The following is an 18520-nucleotide window of genomic DNA, read 5'->3' as shown; positions in this document are numbered from 1 at the left end:
CACATTTAAATTCCATTATTTCATGGATTGTGCTCCAAAAGACTGCAGCCAGGTCTGTCCATGCTTATTTATTACCCATCAGACCAAGTTGGGGCGGGGGAGGGAAAAGCAGATCACTGGCGTGACACAGTATGTTGGTTCTTATGTATTTAATTAATAAAACTGGTGATTGGTTTAGACAGATTTACAACAATTAATGTCATTTTCACTACCAGGATCCAAGGAATGCAAACCACTCGAGGTAATTTTTGTGCAGATCTTAAATTCCACAGCTGCCGATCCTTAGCTGCTGACAAACATCACTTCGTGGGGAAAACGCTCAGCTTTTCTTTGTGTGCCAAAGCATTCTACAATTCTTTTTTACACTGCTCGATTAATCCAAAATAGTAAAAAAAAAAAAAATACTGGGTGACATACACCCAACAAGAAGTGTGCCATTTACAAACATTCTAAGAAACTTCTACGTTTCCTTCAGTCAACAGAGGTGCACTGCCACGATTAGATTGCTGTTTAATAAATAAACACTTTTAAATAATTTAATCCATTATTTAAGGCCTTGATAGATCGCATGAAAGAGCAAAATATGCAGGGGCTGCGGCTCATCACATATTCTGTCCTCCAGAAGCTGGAAAGGTGAGCTTTAAAGAACGCAGGACTAGGAAGGGGCAGGAAGACATTCGTGCAAATCTTGGTGCAGCATCAACATTGGCGGGACACACCCACATCCTCTACCACAGACGTACATTTTCTTGTTTCGTTACTCCCAACTGCAGAACTAAAGGAATCGCGCCAAAGAATGAAATTCTGGACCTCTGGGTTACCCAGAGCAACCTGCCGGCCCTGTACAGTGAAAGAAAAAGGTGAAGCAGGGCTAGGGTTGTGATCTACAGAAGGGGGGAAAAATCCGTGTCCTCAATCACGACGGAAAGAAGGGTAGCATTTCAGCACAGGGACCTAAGCTGGAGTTGGACCGGCAGCTCAAAAGTCCTTACGCTAGCATGAGATGTGTTGCAATGTAGGTTTATGTCCTCAGGTTTAGTTTTGCAGGGTGGCATCACTCAAGCACATAAGAACGTCAGCATAGATACAGGCTCCCGGTTGGCTTTTCACTACGGTTTGGGTTTGGCCAGATATTCCCGATACATCGAATAAAGCACGCCTGCAAGACAAAGGAAGAGGGAGGTTATCAGCTGGGCTCAAGCGCAAATTCCCACAGGGTTTTTTCCTTGTCTGGCTGAAAGGAAAGCACAGAAGCTGCTCTTATCAACACAGTTACCTGATAACACTTGAATAAAGAGACCACACTGTATACCTGGTATGTGTTCTTGGTCTGTTAGGTTTAGGTGGGTAGCAAACAGTGAAGCAACAGAACAAAGTCTGAGTCCAGCGGCTCCTTTAAGGTGGGAAAAAAATCTCAAGTATTTAAGACATGGACATAAGCAAGAAAGCTTAGAACCAGAATAAAACTTTGTTGGTCTTAAAGGTTCCCCTGGACTCAAACTTCATTCTGCTGCTTCAGACCAACATGGCTCCCTCCCCACCCTGTACTGGCTATCCTAAGGAGTGGCCTCTCCCATACAGACCCACCTGAGTCCTGAGAACTCGAGGAGAGAGTGTTCTCATAGCTCTGCCCCACTCAGACCAAGGGGCAGTGATGTGCAGGAGGGCCTTTTCTGTGGTGGGCCCCAGACTTGGGAACAGCCTCACTCTCGTCATTTGCCAGGCGCCTACATTATGTGTTTTTTGGTGCCTGGTGAAAGTACATCTCTGTATACTTTCCTGCCAAGATGTGAGGTTATCTTTTTAAAGAATTTTTGATTATTTTATTCTGCATCATTGTGACCCACCCTGGGATCTTGGGTGGTAGGTGTGGGATATAAATCCCTGTATAAATACATTTTTTAAAACCCAAACGGCAACCAAGGGATCAGCAGGGTGGAAGGCACCCTCTTGTTTCGGGACATACCGCAGGTCATGGCGCCCACGACGAAGCCCTGTGCTCCCACACGCATGTGTATCAGGTGGACCGACAATTTGGTGTCCCCTCTGTGCTTCAGCTTGTACAGCCCGTATGCCACCACAGCCACGAAACCTGCAAAGCCTAGGAAAGCAGAGAAAAGCATCGTCGGTCTAGAGCCGGGCAACGGTTGACGCTTCTTCACTGTAAAAGCAGCAGATGTTCTTTATAACTCTGATGCCCTCTAAGGCAGGGGTAGTCAACCTGTGGTCCTCCAGATGTCCATGGACTACATTTCCCATGAGCCCCTGCCAGCGTTTGCTGGGAATTGTAGTCCATGGACATCTGGAGGACCACAGGTTGACTACCCCTGCTCCAAGGCAGCTGTAAAAGCAGGGGCCAGGATCCAAGGAGATACTTAGGTTCACAGCAGGTTTTTCCTCTGACTCAGGATCCCTCCCCCCTTTTGAAGAGTTACTGCTTCCCCCTGCTCACAAGATTTTTGAAATTGCCCTCAGCATGAGGGGTTGCAGTTTAAAAAAACAATATCACAAAATACTGTGCTCCCAGGGAACCAGCCAGATGGTTTCTCTGGATCCTGGCCAGTAGTTCAACTGCATCAACAGAAATGTACGCTCTGTTTCCTGGTACACTATAATAATTTCTACATACACTGTATCTTGGTAGCATGCAGGGCAGAGGTCATATCCTACGTGACGTGCATCATCATCCTATGGCCCATAGGGTATAATATTCACTGTGCATTGAATACATAGTTCTAGGCAGAGTGTCTGCTTCATAAGGCTCTTAGCCCTATGAATACATTAATCTGCCTTAGACCAAACTGGATCATTGGGTACTGTCTAATCAGACTGCCAGCAGCTCTACAGGGTCTCAGGCAGAGGTCTTTCCCATCACTTCCTGCCTCATCCTCTTAACTGGAGATGCTGGGGACTGAACCTGGGACCTTCTGCATGCCAAGCAGAGGCTCTGCCACTGAGCAACAGTCTCCCGTAACCCTACTTTTGTAGCTTGACTTTGTCCTGGGTCACATCAGCCAATGATTTATTACAATGCTGTGAGCAGTTAGAACCCATCAATCTTCTCTTAAATTATGCATTTTTAATGCAGGTTATTATACAGTTTTTGCATCATTTACAGTGCTGTGTTAACACTTAGGTTTTTGAGACTTCTGGTCTGTTCTACCACCCAAATTCTATTTCAATGTTTGCTGAACGTCCCGCCCTGCTGACTGTATTGACTGTCAGTGAAGTCAATGAAAGTGTCAACCCAGCGAATTGCAGCACTAGGAACGGCAAACTCTGTGGGTTTTTAAAACAAATTAAACCAACAATTAGGTTACAAGAGAGAAAGTTGTTTTTTTTGTACCCCGCATTTCACTACGCGGTTCTCCAGTTGAGCGGCTGCCGCTCTTAACCATGACACCAAGCTTACAAGAAGACCTTAGATACATATCCCGGTGTCATTTATCCTACTCGGATGCAATAGCAGTTCCGGCTTTTGCATTAAGTGAGGGGGTGTCTGCGGGAAATCTGACCAGGTCCCCAGTTAAACGCTTATCTCTGGAGGAAACAACATCCTGAGACTTGAAGAAAGCACCCTTACTCCAATGCCTGCTCGGACGAGGAAGACGATTTCCTGTTTGTACTGTCTGACTAACCCTGCATTATATTTTTACTGGCTCCCTAGCCTTAGGAAACTTGCCTGTCTCCTCCCCAAGTTCAAAGAGGCAATTGCAAATTACAGCTTTGCAAAAATGACTTACCAACAGGGACAAAAGGTGACTCCAGCGATTTTTTCATCAGTTTCGAGGATCCGCTCTCTTCTGCCTCATAGGTGGGGAGAGGTGGTTCTGCCATGTTGGATGTCATGTCGACTGGGAGGAAGGAAGCCCAAGCCTGTGAAGAGACAGGAAGATTCTTACTCTAGTGGGGGGAAACCTCAAAATCTAAATTCCTTCCATGGCCGGAGAAGAACACCGATCTTGTTATGAATGCTGTTGAGATGTATCTTATAATATTGGCTACTTTTAGGTTTTAAGATGGTTTATATTGGAATTTTAAACTGTTGTAAGCTGCCATGAGCTGGCATTGCTGGGTTAGAAATGGAAATAAAATAATTATGTACATTTATTTCAGTTGTTGGTTTATCCCATGTTACAGTCCAGACCAGCAGTCTGCAACGTGGAAAATCTAAAAAATACATGGGCACAATAGAATTTATGGGGTTTCAGAGAGGGAATGACTTCGATGCTGTCAAAAGGAACTTCTCAGACGCAGCGCCTGTAATTTCAATGAAGACCACGCCCACACACACAAATCTCAGCTTTCAGAGGCATGTGGAACACTGTCTCAACCTTTAAACCGCCAACTTCATGTTGCAATGCGCAAACTTCCCAGACTTGTCAAATCTGGACAAGAGTTCTCATCAGTCTGACTCTTCAGCTGCCCCAATTGCATCAGATTCTCCTTGCGTCATCACCGGTTGTCCCGGCTACACATGCTGCAATTCTCTTTCCCAGCCTCCTCCAACCCTCCTCCCTCCAAACCACACAACCCAGGGGTAGTCAAACTGCGGCCCTCCAGATGTCCATGAACTACAATTCCCAGGAGCCCCCTGCCAGCATTCGCTGGCAGGGGGCTCCTGGGAATTGTAGTCCATGGACATCTGGAGGGCCGCAGTTTGACTACCCCTAACACAACCAGTAACTCCCACCTCCTATCTATCTAGGCCTGGGACGTCTTGGCACTGGGAAGACGACTTCAGGTGACAAGAACTGAAGAGACGTGGTTTGGCACTGCCTGCCTCTGCACAGTGACACTTCCTTGGTGGTCGCCCATCCAAGGGCACGCGCTTATCTGCTGAAATCTGATGAGGTTGGCCTACTCTGGGCTATCCAGGTTGGGGCAGGATATCTTAACCCTTCCTTCAAGTAGCTCCTGGTGTTTGTACAGTTTCCTCCCTGCCTTTCACCTGATGCTCTTCCTCATTCTGTCTCGCTGGAAACCCAGTGAAGAATGTTTTTCTGTTGCAAGGGCAACTACCTGAAGATTGGAAACCCGCTTTCCAATCTTTCCTTTTTTGTTTGTTTAATATTACAAATTTAACTTTCCAGCCTTGAATCTCAAAGAATCGTGACACTCAGATTTATTTATTTTATTTATTTATATACAAGGTATATAGATCAGACGGGCTTGGGGTGAGGAAGAGAGCCAAACGAAGAACAACATACTCACTGATGATATGGCTGACCTTTATTTTACTTCCTGAGGTCACAATTGCAGCCCGCCAGAGTTCTGAGTATGCAGAAGAGGAGGGGGTAGGGATAGAGGAGAGACGCATGACTTAAGTTTCTTTGGGGAAAAATTAAACTGATAAACACTGTCCTTGAAAAAAGTCGCCCAATGAGAAAACTACAGTTGCTACCTAAAAGGTGGGGCATCAGTGTCAAATGCAGCCATTCCTTTGAAAAGAAAGGGGGATCCGGCAGACAAGATTAAAGAATCACTTTCACCGGAGGGGGGGAGAGAGAATGTGAGTGAAAAGGTCGCATGCCCTTCAGTCAATTCAGTGGCTGCTTAATATGGAAGCTTTAAGCCACTTTCATCCTAGAGCCTGGGTTTGTTTTTTGGTTTTTAAACCCTTACATAATTGAATGTCCTGGTAAGTTCTATAAAATCAATTTACTGCCATCATTTGCATCTTGCCTGTTTGCTCCCCCCTAAATTTGATCTCTCCTCCATTCCTATCCCCACCATGACCCTGTGAGGTAGGGCAGGTGGAGAGCACATGGCTGGGCCAAGGTCACCCAGCAACTTCCCATGGCAGTGTGAGCATCTGAACCCGAGTCTCCAATTTGCTAAATCTTAACTTCTGAAAGCCACCAGACACAAGATTATTAAAAGATGCAAACTGGTCAATCCATGACCAGTTGCAGAATGAATGGGAAACAGACAGAAATGAAATGTATGGGAAATACCTGGATACTTTGGAGGTGGAGATGGGAGTGGGCAGGGAGTGGAGCATCCCGCCCCATCCCCCAAGCAGCCATTTTCTCCAGGGGACCTGATCTCTTCAATCTAGAGCTGAGCTGTAATTTCAGGAGCTCCCTCCTGAAGGCCAGTACCCCTAGTTCACTCTCTTCATCTGGATGAGCTGCAATTCTGGGGGATCCCCAGGCCGCACCATGCCGTCCCTTTAATGCCCCAATGGAGCCACCTCAAATGACCTCCACCTTGATTTGGGATCCTCATTTTAATTCGTGTTAAGTTTCATATACGCCTGTTGCGTAGGCTGCATATAAATACCATCAAATATCGTAACGTGACGCGCCTTGAGTTCCCAAACAAGGGGCAGACTACAAATCCCCATAATAAGCAATTTATTTATCAGAAGCGCGCGCAGCCCTCCCCTCCTGGATTTCCCACTCACAACAGCCCTACCAGGTAGGCCAGCGAAAGAATCTCGCAGTCCTCGTCCCCCTCCCCCATAAACTCCCCGGTTTAAATTCACTGCCCAAATGAGGTCCCTGGCTGGGGGAGGGACTTGATCCCCTCTTCCCCCTCTCACCCCACAACGACCCTGCGAGGTAGGCCGGAAAGGAGCCACGGGCCTGCGCCTCCACTCACCCACACGCTCTGACCGCCTCGACTGACCGGCGTCCTGCCCCTTCTGAGCCGGCTTTTTCCGGCGACTGAACCGAGGCGCCGGTGACTCCGCCCCCTCGCGCGCCTCATTGGCCGAAACTCCCCGCTTCAAAAAATGGCACGTATTTGGTCGCCTCTGATTGGCCAGCGGCAACGATTGACGTCCGCAGGGTTCGGAACGCACCGCCGGGTGTCATCACGCCAGCTGACGTCATGAAAATGCGCCGGGCCCGGCCGCGCAGGGGAAGCTGGGAAATGCCCAGGCTCCTTTTGCCGAAAATAAATTATCCGCTCCTGCCGGGCCAGACACGTGTTGGCAACGGCCGCCTGGGAAACGCGGCTTCTCCCTGCCGTCCCGCCCTTCCCGCAGAGGGCGAAAAGGAGACGGGGAGCGAAAACTACATTTCCCAGAAAGCCCCGCGCCTTCTGCGTCAGGGTTGGCGCACAAAATTCTTTTTTAAAAGACTGAAATTGCAGCCGTCGAATTTTTAAAGGGAAGTATGTCAGGAATTGCGCGTCCGGTTCTGGAAATTTTCCACATTCCTGCCCTCCGCCAGGCTTCCGGTGCCCTTGACGGTCGGTGGCTCCTGCTGGCCAATCAGAAGAGGCGGAATGTGGTGTCGTCACCGCCGCCCCGCCCTGCCGCCTTCTTGGAAGGGGAATCTTGCCTAATATGGAGTTGATTGTTTCTGATGGGGGGGCGGAACTCCCCCCTCTCTGTTGCTCTTGCAATTAGCTACTTTTACTGGCAGCTTATCTCAGGGGTAGTCAAACTGCGGCTCTCCAGATGACCATGGACTACAATTCCCATGAGCCCCTGCCAGCAAATGCCATGGACATCTGGAGGGCCGCAGTTTGACTACCCCTGGCTTATTTAAAGAATAAAGAGAATGAGTGATGAATATTGGCTTTTAAAAAGTGCAAGTTCATTGTTATATAAGCAGAAAAACAACACTCTCTTTTAATGACCTCATTCCACAACGGGGAAAGCGTGGCCATTAATCACTAGCCCTAACATTTTAGATCTTCCCGCCAGTACAAGCTGTTGGGTCAGCTTCATTTAAACTGACTGGATCCAGCAGGTGGGATCTAGCTGGGCATCGATCAATTACAGCGCAGATCCTGCATCGGACCTCCTTGGTAGAACTGCAGACGTGACACTTGTGATATATTCTGAGCATTCTTAAGGATCAAGGCAGACACGCAGGACAAGGGGATGTGTCATTTTGGACTTTTGAGGGTTTTTTTAGAAACGAACAAGGAGCCGCAGATGGCTGCAAGTTTAAATGGAAGATGTATCTAGAAAAGCAGCTTGCAAGAGGGAAAGGATGGTGTTGAGAAGCCCTCCTCCCTGACTGACTTCTACTTTTGCAGTTGGCCTCTTGAGATGAGTTGTTTTTACACACGATGGCGTTTCTCGCCTCACTGGGCCTTTAGAACCCTGTCATTACAATGCTATAAAACCTGCGCTGTAAAACTACTCTGCAAATATTGTGTCAGGCCAAGTTTAGTCACACTGTGCAAAATACCCCGTGATCCTGAATATGGACGAACTGCTAGGGAACGTTCGCAGGAGTCACACCGTCCTATCTCTAGGGCGTCATTCGCACTTTAAGAACAGGAGGTGCGTTTCCCATGTTGTAGCAATGCAACAGAACGGAATGTAAGCAAACGCCTAAACTTTACTGAGTGAAAGGTCAGTTGGGCTGAAACTTACATACAAGGGAGCCACGGGGCATTTCTGAGCCCAGAGCCATAGTGGTCATAGTGGCTCCTGATATACCCCCTTGGTACCTCCATGGCTGAAGCGGAGAGAGGAATATGAGTGGGGAGTCCTGGCAATTGCCCATTTATCATGTGAGCTCGTGAAGCTGCCTCCTACTGAATCAGGCCCAGCAAAGTCTTGTCCACTCAGACTGGCAGCTGCACTCCAGGGTCTCAGGGTCTTTCCCCTCACCCTCTGCCTGATCCTTACAAGTGGAGATGCTGCCAGAGATTGAACCTGGGACCTTCCACATGCCAATCTGATGCCCTGCCAGAGACCCGTGCCCAGGCTGGAGTGCAAACCCCTTCCCCAACACTCTTTCTTCTTTGCTGTACCAGATGCCGCTTTGCTGCCTCAGCAGATTCCCACACGTCTTGGGTATGCAAACCAACAAATTCTCCAGACAATTCATTCCCTTCAGAATATCAAACACTGGAGACTTTGGGGCATTTATATAATATTTGCCTTATTTGACATGGAGCATGGATGGAGCTAAAGGGCTGGAGGTCAGACATCAGACTCCCAGAGAAGAAGAGAGAGAACAAAATCCTAGAGAGGGAAGGGGTCCTACAGGCCATCTAATCAACCCCCCCCCCCCGCTGCTCAAGACAGGATCTCCCTCAAGCATCCAGGAGAAGGATCTGTCCAGCCGCTGCTTGAAGACTCCCAAGTGAGGGGGAGCTCCCCACCTTCTTAGCCATTCCGTGGCTGAACTAGACTCCTAGAATCCCAGAGTGGGAAGGGGCCATGGAGGCCATCTAGTCCCACCCCCTGCTCAATGCAGGATCAGCCTCAAGCATCCAGGATTAGGATCTCTCTAGCCGCTGCTTGAAGATGGCCAGTGAGGGGGAGCTCCCCACCTCCTGAGGCAGCCCATCCCACTGCTGAACTACTCTGATGCTGAAATATCTATCTGGTACCATTCTCCATGTGGTTTAAACCCATCACTGACGGTCCTCTCTTCTGCTGCCAACAGGAACTGCTCCCTGCCCTCTGCCAAGGGACACCCTTTCAGATATTTCAAGAGAGCCCTCCTGTCCCCTCTCCGCCTCCCCTTCTCCAGGCTGAACGTTCCCAAGTCCCTCCGCCTGTCATCCTGGGGCCCCAGATCATCCCTGCTGCTCTCCTCTGCACCCTTATAAGGAATTTCCAGGACCGATTTGGGTGTGATTGTTGAAAGGATGCGGGCGGCAGAAGAGCTCTAAACTAGATGAGTTTTCCTGAGAATTCCTCAGTGGCTGGCAGCTGCAGTGTTTGCCTCATTAATGTGATCCCATTGCTCCTAATCGGAAGAACAGACGGGAAGGTGCCATGCAAGTAGGGGACTAAACTTCTTCTGCTCTACCCCTAATTTAAAAACAACTTGGGGGAAGTACCTGATAGAGCAACAAGATACTCAAGAGCCAGAGACCGGTAGCACCTTAAAGACTACAACACTTGTGGAGGTGGTGGTGGTGGTGGGGGGGAGATTTCGTGGATCACTGCTCATGTTGTCTTAAGGTCCAAATGGACCCAAATCTAGCTTTTCCACTGTAGACTACACTCTTAATATTTCCAGGGAATAAGCTTTTGAGAGTCAACGCTTTTCTTTTTCTTTTTTTTTTTGACTGTCAAAAGCAGGGGTAATCAAACTGCGGCCCTCCAGATGTCCATGGACTACAATCCCCATGAGCCCCTGCCAGCGTTCGCTGGCAGGGGCTCATGGGAATTGTAGTCCATGGACATCTGGAGGGCCGCAGTTTGACTACCCCTGAAGCTTCTCTGCTGGAAATCTTCTTGGTCTTTTGAGGTGCTGCTGGATTTGAAGCTTGCTCTTCTCTTGCAAACTGACACATCTACCTGTCTGAAATCCAGGGTGGTGGTGGTGGAATAAACAAGAGAAAACAGAATAATGAATGAAGATAAACGGAGAGAACTCTGAAGCCCCCAGTGTTTGCCCCTCTCCCATTCCTCATGAATCCCGACTTGCAAGACCCTTTGGCTGCCTTATCAGTGAAACACAAGGCAATGCATGGCAAATCCGTAACCCCAACAACAGCAACAAAGCTTCTATCGGGTGTCTAACGGGCAGCGCGGGCGGAATCTAAACTGGATGTCGTGGACCGGCAGAATTGTTCCAAAACCAAATTGGCTCTTATCGGCTGGCGGGATTTCTTCTTCTCCGTCGACCAGTTCAAGGTCAAAGCAGGCCAGCATAAGGAAAATGAACGTTTTGATTTCGGCCACAGCGAAAAAGCGTCCGGGGCATTTGGACGGCCCCATCCCAAAGGGAGCGTTATGGCATTTCAATTTCTTCCCACCCTTGAAGGAGTTATTGGCGAGGCCACCTGAGTTCAGAAACCGGTCGTATCGGAAAGCCAGAGGCTCAGGATAGAAGTCCGGATCCGTCTGCATGGCCACGTAAGGGGAAAGCGCGATCCGGTCTCCTTTGCGCAGAGCGTACTCCCTGCCGTTATCCATCCGGAGGTCCATGTCCTTCACCACGCCCCTCATCAGAATCGACGTTACTTTCAGGCGCAACGTTTCCTCGATCACGCTGTCCAGAACCGGGCTCTTGGTTAGCATCTTGGCAGCGACGTCGATCAGCGGCTCGCCTAATGCCACTGGGGACCCCTCCTCTTGAAGCAGCCTGTCAACTTCTCTCCTCACCGCATCCATTGCTTCGGGGTATTTCAGGAGGTGGACGAGAACCCAGAAGGAAGCCGGACCAGTATTGGTCTGAACAGCCCAGAGAAAAAGGAAGAGCTGCCTCGTACGGATGTTTTCGGGCGTCCCCTTCTCGGCCCACACCCGTTCTTGCTCGCTTATCCAGCGGCTGACGTTGTGTCTCCGGTGCATTTTGCTCACAGACAAGCTGTCCCAGAAGAGATTGTAGAGCTTCGCGGCTGCTTTTCTTTCCCCGGGAGTCAGTGTTTTATAGACCAGGCTGGGGACGAGGAGATCGAATTTCTGCACTTCTTCAAAGAGCTTTTCAAAATGAATCATTTCACGATCGGACAGGTTTGCCTTCTTCTCTGCCTCGCGGCCGAAAAAACTGAGGAAGGATGCTTTGAAGATGGTGCTGCAGCTGTAGCGGTAGACCCCATCCTGACTCCAGGAGCCGTTCCCGTTTCCGGCCCCGTGGAACAGGACAGCCTGCAGGTTCTCCACCGTGACCCGATTCATGACCGCCAAACCCTCTCCCATGAGATATTTCACGCTTAACGCCTGCATCAGCTTGTGGTCCTCCCCCGTGAGGTGAAAGCGGAACAAGGCCGAGACCACCTCTGCTCCGAACACGTCAAAATCCAGCTTGCTTTTGGATTCTTTCACGATGGCCCCGTAAGAATGCGGGTCCAGCACAAAGGTCACAAAGTGGCCTCCGATCAGGAGAGTGAAGATGTTCCCGTGCTTCTTTTGCATTCTTTGCAGGAGTCCGAGGCTGTCGTTTTTGAAGTCCAGCGCGTAACCCAGCCACGGAAGGACGCCTTTGTCCAGGGGGGGTTCCTTAGCTCTTTGCCGGCGGAAGGCTCCTATCCAATGGAGCCCGGCAAAGAGGAACATGAGCAGGGCGGCGAGGGCAGCTTCCCAGGCTAACATATTTTCTGAGTTCAGAAGAAGAAGAAGGACAGGAGCGTCTAGCCTTTTATGTTTCTTTCCACCTCTGCTTAAGGCGTGACTGCGGAATGGTCATGGGTGCAGAACAGGTTGTAACTGTGCGTCAGCTTTTCCGATGAATCTCTGGGCTGCTGGCGACCTAAATGTTCGCTGCATTAACATAAGCACATCACTGCCAGGATATTGTGGGCATCAGACTGGGGCAGCTGCCAAGGGGACTGGGGCAGCTGAAGGACTCTGATGCCCTGTCCCTGGGGTATCTGGAGGCCGGCCTGCTTCCACTGGAACCTGCCTAACTGTCAAGAGGATCTGTTTTGGGGGTAACCTTGCCATTTGCCTGCTGCTGTTGGGTAAGCTCTCACCTTCAACCCCAATCCCCTCCCCTCAAGCAACCGAGGAGCAGGGAAGAAGAACAGGTGGGATTTTTGTACCCTGGTTTTCTCTACCCAAAGGAGACCCAAAGTGGCTTGCAAACAGCTTCCTCTTCTTCTCCCCACAACAGACACCCTGTGAGGGAGATGGGGCTAAGAAAGCCCTGAGAAAACTACCCTACAAAAACAGCTCTAAGAGAACTCTGACTGGCCCAAGGTGACCTAGATGCTTGCATAGAATCACAGAGTGGGAAGGGGCCACACAGGCCATCTAGTCCAGGTCCCCCAGCTTAGTGCAGGATCAGCCTCAGGCATCCAGGATAAGTCTCTGTCCAGCCGCTGCTTGAAGACGGCCAGTGAGGGGGAGCTCACCATGACCTTAGGCAGCCCATTCCATGGCTGAACTACTCTGACTCTGAACATTTCTTCCCTGATATCTAGCTGGTACCGTTCTTATTGCGTGTCCTAGCTACCAACAGGAGCCACTCCCTACCCTCCTCTAAGTGACAATCTTTCAACTACTTAAAGACAGCAATCCTATCGTCTCTTAATCTCCTCTTCATGTGGGGAATCAGAACCAGGTCTCCAGATAAGAAGAAGAAAAAGAGTTGGTTTTTATACCCCACTTATCACTGCCCAAAGGAGGCTCAATGCGGCTTACAGTCGCCTTCCCTTTCCTCTCCCCACAACAGACACCCTGTGAGGTGGGTGAGGCTGAGAGAGCCCTGATATCATTGTCCATCAGGACAGATTTATCAGTGCTGTGACAAGCCCAAGATCACCCAGCTGATTGCACATGGGAGAGGAGTGGGGAATCAAACCTGGCTCACCAGATTTGAAGTCGGTGTGCCTAACCACTGCACCAAGCTGGCTGTAAAGATAAGAATCAGAAAAATGGCCTCTGTAGTGGTTCTCCAGGAATCCCCCTGTTGTTCTATGGTCTTTCCCACAGAGATCAGGGAAATTCCTATGTCACCCAGAAGTGACATCCCGTCCTCCCCAAACTGTACTGCCCCGCTGTCACGACCAACCAAATTTTCCTGTCATTTCCCAAGGCAGTGCTGGGAATTCTATCTGGGTGCTCCTGACTTCCAAGTTCTTGCTTGTTACCTTTTCCCTCACCAGCCTTCTGGAATTTGCTAATATTCAGGAGACCAGCCTGTTTTTGGGAACACAGCTGTTCTCAGGTCCCAGACAGGTTCTTATGAACAGAGGAAATCTTTGAGCTTCCTGGTCCTCTAGAATAGGGGTAGTCAAGTCAACCTGTGGTCCTCCAGATGTTCATGGACTACAATTCCCAGGGGCCCCTGCCAGCAAATGCTGGCAGGGGCTCATGGAAATTGTAGTCCATGGACATCTGGAGGAACCCAGGTTGACTACCCCTGCTCTAGAACTTTAACCCCCAAAATCTCCATGGGAACACATCTGTATACAGAATATACATAAGGGTTTAGATCAGGGGTAGTCAAACTGCGGCCCTCCAGATGTCCATGGACTACAATTCCCAGGAGCCCCTGCTAGCGAACGCTGGCAGCGGCTCCTGGGAATTGTAGTCCATGGACATCTGGAGGTCCGCAGTTTGACTACCCCTGGTTTAGATTAGTCCTATATAAAATGAAATAGAAGGCACGCAAGGGCCAAAGAGGTTCAAGATTTAACCAATGCGGGGAGGGGCTTGGAAGGGGACCCAGCAAGAGAATCCTCTTCACCCTTCCCCTCCTAGATCCTCCTGAATGCAGAGCTGCAATATCCCAAGAGGACATCTGACGAAGGTTAAAGCAGGTCATATGTAAATTGGCGGTTGTCGTAATTCCCGGCCATCAAGGTTTCTAAACCTGAAAACTCACCTGGGAACAAATCTATATGTAGAACACATCCTACGGGAAGCTGGACTGAGATGAAGGGGGAATAGAAATAGGTGGAAGGAACAGTTAACCGTGTGAGGTATGCAGAAGATATCCCACTGCTGGCAGAAAACAACGAAGGCTTGAAAGAACTGCTGCTGAAGGTTCAACCAGAAAGGGTCTAGCCAAATATCAAGAAGGCCAAAGTAGTGACTGCTGGGGAATTACACAACTCTACGGCAAGGTGACCTTTATCACCCAGAAGGGCTTGCGTCTCAGTCGAGAGTCCATGGGTGGAAATTTATGTCACGTTGTGGCATAGCTAGAGCAACAATGCCATCACGTTTATAGGCTAGGAAGAACAGGGGTGGTCGGCCACTCTCTGCCTCCAGTCTGTGACCCTGGACTTCCTTGTCAGACTATTATGCAGTGTGCTAACTGGCTCTCCAGGCAAAACCCATCTGCACTCCCTCCTAGGCTTCCCATTCCCCCGGAGGTGGTGATGGTGAGGAATCCCCAGCCTCCCACAACCGCCACATGGTGTGTGTGGCACTACATCACTTTTGGTACAAGAATATGGAAGTTACATAGGGTATCTCTAGGATTCACCAGAAACTTTATGGCTTTACCATAGAGTTTCTGATCATTTCCAGAGCTACCCCTGTTGCTTCTGTTTTTTGCCGGAAGTGATATGACACCACAACTGGCATCACACACGCACACCATTCCTGTCCACAACCCTACCAACCCTGCCTGGCAAATTGGTTAATTCCCTCAAAAACATCAGCGCTCACTTCTCCATCATATCTGAATTATGCCATGCCATGTTCCGCCTCCTCATATGCCTTGGGATTGAACGAGGTGGCCAGGATTGCTTCTGCCTGGTCTAGTGGTTAATAGCAGGGGCTTCTAACCTGGAGAACTGGCTAGTCACAGTTCTCTTAGCGCTGTTCTTCTCTCAGCCCACCTGTTTGTAAGTTTGTAAGTTGCTTTGAGTCTCCTTTGGATAGTGAAAAATGAGGTGTAAAAAATTTCCTTCCTCAGGGAAGTTTTCTAAAAGAGCTTGTACTATCTGTTTTTTCTGCTATTAGCATCTTACTTTTTATAATAAGATTTTATTAAATTCTTAAAAAAACAGGACAATAATTTAGAAGAAGTACAAAAGAAAAAGAGGAACTGGATAACAGACCATATATATCAAATATCCTTAGACATTACTGGGTGTATGGAATGGAAAATATTTTTTCCCCAACATCCTCTTTGTTATAATTTTTGGCATTTTCTCTAAATTACTCTAGTCCTTACTTCAGACATTTTACATTTCAGATTTCGTATCTACTGCCTTTCACAGCTATATTATCAATTTCATCATTAGTACATCTTCCAGGCTACAGATTTCATCATCTCCATGTACCAGCCACAGTTTTTTTTAATAAACCTGAGTTTAAAAGAGAGTCTAGTCTACATCTCGCAATGAAAAATAAGGAATATATTGTTCAAAATTAGCATTTTCCTTTGATCAGCAAGCCTTCTTTCGAAAAAGCTGGCCGCTCTGTAGTCATCTGGCTCACAAAGACAAAATCTTGCAACATTATAATTTAGCACACTGTAATTTCTCACTGGACTGCCTTCTTTGAGCTTGTGAACAATTAGAAATGCAGTCAGCGATTTAAGAGTCTGTGATTTAAGTAGGTGCTATGTGGTAAGAAGGGGGACAGAGCCAATCCGTTGATAAGGTCAGTCTTTCCAGTCTCTGATGCACATGTCAAGCACCAACGCGCATGGTTCAACTCACGTGGCTGATTCTGTACAACAATGGCACATAGACATTTCTCTGGTCCAGGATTAAGGACCAACTGAGAGTCAGGCCTTAGCAAGGCCCAGGGTGGTTGTTTTTAGTTTGGTCCTTGACGTCTTATGTTTCTGACGGCAAGCACAAAAATAACAGGAAAAAATTTGCTATCGTAAAATTTCACGGGCAAGCCAAGGCATGAGATGTGTGCAACAAAAGCATCAGAATGGAAGAGAAGCCATGTTGGATCAGGCCCATGACCCATCCAGTCCAACCCTCTGTGTCACACAGTGACCAAAGCCCAGATTCCACCAGCAGGGCCAGAATGCCAGAAGCCCTCCGACTGTGGCCCCCCAAGCACCAAGAAGACAAAGCACCCCTGCCCCAGGCAGAGTGTTCCATCTAGACCTTGAGGCTAAGAGCCACAGAGGTCAAATTTCATAAAAAGAACAAAAACAAGAACCTTACTAAAGAAGAGTACAAAATGCATGACAACGAAGATTAGAGTCCGCTGCTCGTAACCACAACCCCCCATGGGCCGTGCTTCTCCATGACACCGGCCTCAGCTGCCGGTCAATTCCCACTAAACTGTTGATCAGAATTCTGAGGGCACGTTTTGTTGTATTTACACAAGCAGAATGAGCTCTATTTTTGGAAGGACAATATGCGCTGTTGAGTCCCTTCCAGCTTATGGTGACCTTATGAATTTATGGCTTCCAAAATGTCCTATCATGAACAATCTTGCTCAGGTCCTGCCCGTCTCATGTTGAGTCTTCCTCTTCTCCAACAGCCTTCAGTTTTTTCCAACATGATCATCTTTCATAACAATTCTCATCTTAGTTGAGTTGTTTTAGATCCTGGGGGGTCAGGATTTATGTGTGGTCAGCCCTCTCTGTAAAACTCTCTTCAAACACCACATAGAAATGTGGGAATTCCGTTAAGATGTTTGACGTATCCCATTCCTGAGATTGCTGTCCAGTAAATATGGTTAACTATGAAACAAAATCAGAGTCCAGTGGCACCTTTAAGACCAACAAAGATTTACTCAAGGCGTGAGCTTTCGAGTGCAAGCACCTTGAATCAATCTTTGTTGGTCTTAAAGGTGCTACTGGCCTCTGATTTTGTTTTGTTGTGCTACTTCAGACCAACAAGGTTACCCACTTGTATCTATGGTTAATTATGATTAGATTAGATCTCTGTTTGTGTTTCGTTTTGTCTTTTAGACTCAGAAAACCTTTATCGGCACGCACAATCACTATCCAAGGAAACAAAATAGATTACACAAGACTACGTTCCCACAGTAGCAAACAGAAGTTATTTATTTGGAGCATGCTTCCAAGGACATCGGCTACCCTGGCAAGTTTAATGGGAACCTTTTTCTGAAAGCATTCATTTGATGATGAGGGATTTAGAAATGACTCTACATTTTATACCTGTCAAATATGACTGGATTAAGGTTCATTGGGGGGAGTAGACTGGACACTCCAAAACAATATGTGGTAATCTGTCTGGGACTTTACAATCATGGAGACAGAGGGCCATTCCGCACGACTTAAATGTAGCAGAAGTCTTACCTTTGGTAAACGCTACTAATTCAACATTCCGCATAACGTTGTACACAATCTGCAACACTCCCGCAAAAATCACTTTGTTGTAGCGCTTTTTGGGAAATCGGGAAAAGTAAAGTAGATTCCCCCTGAAAAAACCGCTACACTTCTGAGGAGAGGTTGCTGCAACACATCAGCGAAAGACATGTGCGTTCTCAATGTAGCGGTAGAAAGAATACCCCTCCCCCGCTCTCGCCCCCAAACTTCCAGAAAAGCGATCACCATTTTTTTTTCTTTAGACCGGGGAAAGCAATGAACGAGCGAGGTTTCTCCAGCTAAATTCCCTCCACAGAAGTGCAATAAAACCGGAGTCCAGGAGCACCTTTAAGACCAACAAAGATTTAATCAAGGCATGAGCTTTCGAGTGCAAGCACCCTTCGTCAGACTATGATCTTCTTACATGACAGGGAATATATAGCAAAAAATCAGTTCTGTTACATCTGTGTCACAACCAGATACAGCCAATGATAATCCTTTGTCAAAAACAGCCAATGAATGCCCTAGAATTCAGTGTACTTTACAGAGAGAAACCAAAGTGGTGCAATTCCCTGGCAGGAATGTCTCACAGTTGTATGGAGCAAGCAACAGATGGAGAGGTGATAGCCTTTGATCTCTCTACCAGCAACACAGAGAGCCAGTTTGGTGTGGTGGTTAGGAGTGCGGACTTCTAATCTGGCATGCCAGGTTCGATTCTGCGCTCCCCCACATGCAGCCAGCTGGGTGACCTTGGGCTAGTCACAGCACTGATAAAATTGTTCTGACCGGGCAGTGATATCAGAGCTCTCTCAGCCTCACCCACCCCCCAGGGTGTCTGTTGTGGGGAGAGGAATGGGAAGGCAACTGTAAGCCGCTTTGAGCCTCCTTCAGGCAGGGAAAAGCGGCATATAAGAACTAACTCTTCTTCTTCTTCTTCTTCTTTT

The 18520-nt window shown here is 48.2% G+C and overlaps 2 protein-coding genes across 3 annotated transcripts; both read right to left on the bottom strand.

Moving 5' to 3' along the window:
* Positions 1-134: 134 nt before the first annotated feature.
* On the bottom strand, positions 135-6775 carry HIGD1A (HIG1 hypoxia inducible domain family member 1A). 2 transcript variants are annotated; one of them, XM_077303006.1, is made up of 5 exons: positions 6607-6677; positions 5215-5274; positions 3744-3876; positions 1967-2101; positions 135-1159 (listed from the first exon to the last, which is right to left on the bottom strand). In XM_077303006.1, exons 3-5 carry the CDS (start codon positions 3847-3849, stop codon positions 1110-1112), a joined length of 291 nt encoding a protein of 96 aa, XP_077159121.1. In that variant the 5' UTR covers positions 3850-3876; positions 5215-5274; positions 6607-6677; the 3' UTR covers positions 135-1109. The 2 variants fall into 2 exon arrangements, with proteins under 2 accessions (XP_077159121.1, XP_077159119.1); XM_077303004.1 differs by lacking the exon at positions 5215-5274 and having other exon boundaries at positions 6607-6775.
* A 3663-nt stretch (positions 6776-10438) lies between these two features.
* On the bottom strand, positions 10439-11968 carry LOC143820861 (5-beta-cholestane-3-alpha,7-alpha-diol 12-alpha-hydroxylase-like). Its single transcript, XM_077304198.1, has one exon. It carries the CDS (start codon positions 11966-11968, stop codon positions 10439-10441), a length of 1530 nt encoding a protein of 509 aa, XP_077160313.1.
* Between the last annotated feature and the right edge of the window lie 6552 nt (positions 11969-18520).

This window comes from Paroedura picta, chromosome 11, assembly GCF_049243985.1.
Source record: "Paroedura picta isolate Pp20150507F chromosome 11, Ppicta_v3.0, whole genome shotgun sequence".
NCBI lineage: Eukaryota > Metazoa > Chordata > Lepidosauria > Squamata > Gekkonidae > Paroedura > Paroedura picta.
Note: the sequence above shows the minus strand (reverse complement) of the source record. Positions and strands in the feature narration are given on the sequence as shown.

Excerpts from the sequence above, each read along its gene's own strand:
- HIGD1A (XM_077303004.1), bottom strand. The coding sequence starts at position 6,714 with ATGAGGCGCGCGAGGGGGCGGAGTCACCGGCGCCTCGGTTCAGTCGCC. Across the intron at positions 3,877-6,606 it reads GAGGCGGTCAGAGCGTGTGG|GCTTGGGCTTCCTTCCTCCC; the intron begins GTGAGTGGAGGC and ends GTCTCTTCACAG. Across the intron at positions 1,160-1,966 it reads CGTGGGCGCCATGACCTGCG|GCGTGCTTTATTCGATGTAT; the intron begins GTATGTCCCGAA and ends TTTGTCTTGCAG.
- LOC143820861 (XM_077304198.1), bottom strand. The coding sequence starts at position 11,968 with ATGTTAGCCTGGGAAGCTGCCCTCGCCGCCCTGCTCATGTTCCTCTTT.